This window comes from Buceros rhinoceros, unplaced genomic scaffold (genome assembly GCF_000710305.1).
Source record: "Buceros rhinoceros silvestris isolate BGI_N320 unplaced genomic scaffold, ASM71030v1 scaffold6243, whole genome shotgun sequence".
Lineage (NCBI taxonomy): Eukaryota > Metazoa > Chordata > Aves > Bucerotiformes > Bucerotidae > Buceros > Buceros rhinoceros.
Window position 1 is genome coordinate 42,345 of NW_010402938.1, and position 6,190 is coordinate 48,534.

General features: G+C 47.0%; 1 protein-coding gene across 1 annotated transcript in view; it reads left to right on the top strand.

Annotated features, from left to right (window-relative positions):
* RSF1 (remodeling and spacing factor 1) overlaps window positions 1-6,190 on the top strand; it is a 30,026-nt gene that overhangs the window by 22,358 nt on the left and 1,478 nt on the right. Inside the window, exons 14-15 of the mRNA XM_010132806.1 lie at window positions 2,351-2,574; window positions 4,568-4,759. Of these exons, the coding sequence (XP_010131108.1) occupies window positions 2,351-2,574; window positions 4,568-4,759 (416 nt within the window). The remainder of the gene's footprint in view (window positions 1-2,350; window positions 2,575-4,567; window positions 4,760-6,190) is intronic.

Consider the following 6,190-nt stretch of genomic DNA (forward strand, 5'->3'; position numbering starts at 1 on the left):
GAAAGAGCCAGACAGGCTCAGGTCTCCGACAGATGTGACTGTCTAGCAGAAACCCTTAATAAAGAGGTAGCTAAAACCACAGAATTGTTTTGGTTGGAAGAGACCTTTAAGATCATCGTGTCCACCTGTTCACCCTGCACTGCCTCTGTCCCTCAGCACCACATAGACACATCTGTGAAACCCCTCCAGGGATGGGGACTCCACCACTGCCCTGGGCAGCCTGGGCCAGGCCTGGACAACCCCAACGGGCAAGAAAATTGTTCTACAGGGCCAACCTCAACCTCCCCTGGCACCACTTGAAACCATTTCCTCTTGTCCTGTCGCTTGTTCCTGGAGAGAAGAGACTGACCCCCACCTCGCTCCAACCTCCTGTCAGGGATTTGTCAAGAGCCAGAAGGTCTCCACTGACCCTCCTTTGCTCCAGGCTCAACCCCAACAGGTCCCTCAGCTGCTCTCAGCGCACTTGTGCTCCAGACCCTGCTCCAGCTTCGCTGCCCTTCTCTGGACACGCTCCAGCCCCTCAAGGTCCTTATTGCAGTGAGGGCCCAAACAGAACCCAAGATTCAAAGGGCAGCCTCCCCAGCGCCCCCAGTCCTGTGGGATGATCCCTGTCCTGCTCCTGCTGGCCACACTGTTGCTGGTACAAGCCAGGATGCTGTTGGCCTTCTTGGCCACGTGGTCACACTGCTGGTCCTCTTCAGCTGCTGGTGACAAACACCTCCAGGTCCTTTACTGATGTGAAAATGAGGCTGGTTGTTTCCTTTTGAAATATGTCCCATTTTGTAGGATTTTTATTTGGCCTGAGCATCATTTAGAAGTTGGAAGAGTAAAATATCCCCATTTAGATTGTTCAGAACTTGACATGCAGGTTCTGAAATCAGTTCTTCATTTCTGCTCTCAAGAAGATAAGAGTTTGAAAACAGCCAAAGCAGTGATTTATACTGTAAAAAACCAAATAGATGTCATGTGAATCTTTACATGCTAAATGGGTATTACTGTGGCTGACCGAAACACCCCTTCCATGGAACTTCTCATTATTCTATCTGGGGATTTCTGGGCATTAGAAAATTTAATAACCATTTTAGATGTCCTTTATGCCTCAGCGAGGACACATAATGGAGCATGAGGTCTAGGCCCTTTACCATCAACTTCCATGGTTCCTGCTGTGCAGATGTGACGTTCCTGTGTCTGTGTCACCCACAGGCTCTGTCTGACAGTGTTCATATTCCTCTGCTGTTCCAGTCTGCTGTGTAACGCCCTGGACAGCTATAGTCCAAGTAGACAATGGAAGCCTCCTGTCCGTGGTGGCAGCTGGCTCTCTCTGCATCTTTGCTCACCATTACTGCTGTAGGATTTGTGCAGGTTTTTGTGTCAGACAATACGTACTTTGCATATATCACTTGCTTGTAAAATACAAGTATCAGAGACACAGAATCCCAGGTTGGAAGGGACCTAAGGATCACCTGGCCCAACCTTTCTTGGGAAAAGACTGGTCTAGAAAAGATGGCTTAGCACCATGTCCAGCTGAATCTTAACAGTGTCCAACACTGGGGACTCCATCACAGAATCCCAGAGTGGTGGGGGTGGGAAGGGACCTCTGGAGATCACCCAGTCCAACCCCCTGCTAGAGCAGGGTCACCAGAGCAGGGTGCCCAGGATGGTGTCCAGGTGGGTTTGGAATCTCTCCAGAGCAGGAGACTCCACAAGCTCTCTGGGCAGCCTGGGCCAGGGCCCCCTCACCCTCACAGCAAAGAAGTTTCTCCTCCTATTCAGGTGGAACTTTCTGGGTTCCAGTTTGTGCCTGTTGCCTCTTGTCCTGTCACTGGGCACCACTGAGAATAGGCTAATCTCCTAACTCCCCTTTAGCTCTTGATCAGCACGGATGAGATCCCTCTCAGCTTTCTCTTCTCCAGCTGAACAGCCCCAGGGCTCTCAGCCTTTCCTCAGCACAGAGATACTCCAGCTCCCTCCTCATCTTTGCAGCCTCTGCTGGGCTGTATCTAGTAGCTCCTTGTCTCTCTTGAACTGGGGAGCCCAGCACTGGACACAGGACTCCAGAGGTGGCCTCACTAGGGCAGGGCAGAGGGGAAGGACAACCTTCCTCAACCTGCTGGTCACACTCTTCTTACACCACTTTCTGTACACCACTTCTCTGGGGAGATATTCCTTTGGCTGATTCTTCTCACTAAGAAAAGTTTTCCTCTTGCGTCCAATTGGAATCTCCCCAGGATTAACTTGTACCCATCACCCCTCGTCTTTTTTCAAGAGACTTCTTGTAAAAATGGAATTACTGTTTCTATCCTTTGTTTCCATTATCTATCTGTGTTGTCTGTGGTCTCTCTCTGAACAGATCTCAAGACGAGTTTGTTATATCAGAGGAAAATCTGGATGAAAGTGAAGATGACCCACCATCAAACGAAGACAGCGATTCCGAGTTCTGTGCCCGCATATCCAGGCGACACCTCTCCAGGCCCATGAGGCAAAGCAGGCGGTTACGAAGAAAAACAGTCAAGAAAAAATATTCTGAAGATGATGAAGAAGAAGATTCTGAGGAGAATTCAAGCAGAGAATCTGGTGAGTGTAAGAAGTCTTAGATATATTAAATACTCTACTGGAGAGAGGCAGAGTGGGGGGTCTCAGTTTCCTGTCACTACCTCATTTGCTTGCTTTGGTCAAGTCAGATGTTGTCTTTGCTGCAATGAATATTCTGACAGGAGCTGGTATTGAGTACCAGGTTCTTGGCATTTTAAGTAATTCGGAATTTAAATGAATGCCTGTGCTACCTTTGTGGATAGTTTCAGCTACCCCGTAGCTTCCTGTTTGGCTTGTGATTGCAGGGAAGAGAAAGGATGGAGGGAAAAATGCACTTCTTTACAGCTACTGGAAGACCTTCCAAATACCTTTGGAAAATAAATGTTTTTCCTTCACTTTGTATGGCAGAAAATTCCTCCAGTGGTGTGGCATTCTGTGTTCTCCAGCACGCTTGAAAGCAGATGATAACATCTTGGATCTCTCTCTTCTGCAGTTATCCTTTTTGGTCTGTAGTGACTGAAGACTGCTGTGTCACAGGGGAACCTAATAGTTCACTTTGTTCTGCTTGTCCTTCAACCACTTTGTTCACACAGTGTGAAGTGTGAGAATAGGACCCGTGCAACACTTCATCCTTTCATAATTAGTGTCTTTCCCTGAAGACTGTCTGTCCTCCTTGTTTCTGCCTCATGTGAGACCCAACCCTAGGAAGTGTCACGTATATAAGCATGTATTTTTACTTATTTTTATTGTGAACTTAAGGTACGAAGTACACTGGAGCATTAACTTACTGCAGTGTGTGTGACCTGTCCAGTGTTTTATCTGTCTTTCTAGAACATAGAAGATGAACATGTTGGTTTGAAGTCCTGGTTTCCAAAAGGAGGGTTCATGCGTGGAATGATGAACCTTTTTGGGGAAGAAACTGTTCCTCATGTCCAACCTAGCCCTCCCCTGGCATAACTTAAGGCTGTTTCCTCTCGTCCTGTCGCTTGTTCCTTGGCAGAAGAGACCCCACCTTGCTCCAACGTCCTTTCAGTTTGTTGTCGAGGGTGAGAAGGTCTCCTCTGAACCTCCTTTTCTCCAGACTAAACCCCAATATGAAGATACTGCAGAAGTCTAAAGAGATCGCTCATCTATTCCCTACTGCCCAGGAGCCACTGTTTGTTTCCTGGTGGACACACATCTGTGATAACATCAGCTGATTCCAGAATCATTCCATTTATATGGAATGAGCACAGTCTTAACTATGTGTTTCTCTCTTCTGCCCCCGTTACTGTCCCTCAGGATCCTGCTTTAAGCCTGTTTTGAACCCAAGAAATAAGGTACCCTGTGAGTGGTTTTGTCCAGAGACTGAGTTTCATTCTGAAGGTGGTTGTTCTTGTTGACTTGCTCTGATTCTTCCTCTAATATTTCAGGAAGAGGATGCCACTTTGATCTGTGACTCATGTAAATCACTGACTTAGAAACAGGATGTGACATGTATAGAAATGTACCTTGGGATAATGTTCTGGCACAGCTCAATGAAAAAGCAGCTAAAGCTGATTCCAGGCTATTTTCAGCCGATGTAAATAAATTGAACTCTTAAAGACAGTAGCTGCAGTGGGCTGGTGCAGGAAGGACTGTCAGCGGTGGTAAGTTTCTTCTACACGGTTTCTGTGTTAAGCAAGCTTAGGACTGAGCGAGACTGATTTTTGTTGTGTATTTAAATTCTATCACTCAGATCTTACCTGGAGCTCCATCTAGTCAGTGTTTTTTCATCTACCTCTTCTTAAAAGTGTTCAAGTTGAGTTAAATTTGAAAAACCACCTTCTGGAGAAGTTGGAGGGAGACAGGAAAAGGGTTTGTGAGAAGATGGTAAAATCAAGCGATTCTGCGCTGGTGATGAATGAGCCTGGAACAGGCCAGGGAAACAATGCACAACAGTCCAGACTTTCCTGTGCTGGAAGAGCACGTGATTTTATTGGTGCTGGGCTACAGCTCACTAAATTTGCAGTTCTGCTGTAATGGGCTAACACTTGTCACTGTTTTCTTCATACAGAGAGTGGTGATTACACAGATTACAGCGATGACGATTACCTGGAAACCAGGAGGAGAAGATCAAGACGGAATCAGAAGAGACAAGTGAATTATAAAGAAGATTCGGAAAGTGATGGCTCACAGAAAAGCGTCCGGTATGGGAAGGAGTTACGAAGAGTTCATAAACGCAGGCTCTCCACTTCAGACAGTGAAGGTAAAACAAACAGTCCACCATCTGCAGGAGTGGCTGTATGTCAGCATTAGCACAAAAAGAAAATCATGTATGTAATTCTAGCATTCCTTGATGATTCTCAGAAAGCAGTTTATTCTGAAACAGTCCACAGGTGCTTTACAAGGTGCTGTTACAAGCACTTCCCAAAGTCATTGCTGTCCCTAATCCTGGCCTCCAGGAACGAATTCGTCGTGTCTGGCCCAGAGTGCTGGGATTCCAAACCTGGCACTGCTGTAACTGTTTCACCACTTGTCTGTTAGGAAATCACAAAGCTCTGTCCCACGAGCCGTTAAAGATTCTCTTCTGTAAGAGAAAGGGTATTGCTTCTGGTGCCCTGGTTGCGTTTGTACTGGTGGTTACGGCTCGATCTCTCTCCTGCTCGAAGGCGCTGCGATAAGCACAGGAGAAGCTTGCTCTGTTTTGTCAGTCACCCCAACAGCCACTGGTGTGTGGTTTGATGTAAAATTAGCTTTTAGAAAAGCAGCCACTGGCTTTGGGTGCTTGGCTTGCTGGGTACCCAGCTCACGAGGCTTTAGGTGGGGCTTTCAGAGGGCTGCCAGTGGCTGCAGCAAATCCACAGGCCAAGTGCCTCTGGTTGTTAGGTGAGTTTTGGAAGCGCTGGCCTGAGTTTACATAGGGGTGGAGGATCCTCTTAGGTGCAGGGAAACAAGGACATACTGCAGCTGTACAGGATCTCGAAAGCTTGGTCTTGTGCTTCAGTACAGTGTTCTCAGCAGTGCCAGGTAGAGGCTCTCTGCTAAGAAGCTGCTACATAGTGGCTGAGCTTTGTGCTGCCTGTCCTGGTGACTTGAAACAGTGCCTGACTGGTGCTGGTTTTTCTTCAGGAAACCCCGTTTCCTCAGGTATTTTTTGTACTAGTATTTTTGTATATTAAAATCAGCTCCAGTGTATGTATTTTCCACAGTTCCCACAATGTGTTTTAAAATACATAACAGCGTTACTGGAAAGGCAGTTATGTTGCAAATACAGGAACTCTGACCGAGCCTCTCTCACCGTGAGCCTACATTAAATAACAGCCTTTGAAAAGACCATTCACATGTGTTCTAATGGAAGGTGCAAGGAGACAGCAAATGGTGTTTGCCATTGATTTTTCAGTCCCTGTCTTTTCTCCTCTGAGCCATCAAAGGTCGGTGTAAAGGCTGAGAGTGGGCAGGCAGTGTTCCAGCCTGTGAGAAAAAGGCCTCCCGTTAAAGGGCAGCGAACTCCAGGAGACCGCTGGGCAGTGTTCACGTGCTTTGGACAAGCTGTCTGATTTTTTAATAGAAAAAGATAGGACAAGGGGTGATGGCTTTCAGCAAGGGAGATTTAGATTAGGTAATAGGAAGAAATTCTTCACTGTGAGGGTGGTGAGACACTGGCACAGGTTGCCCAGAGAGGTTGTGGATGGCCCCT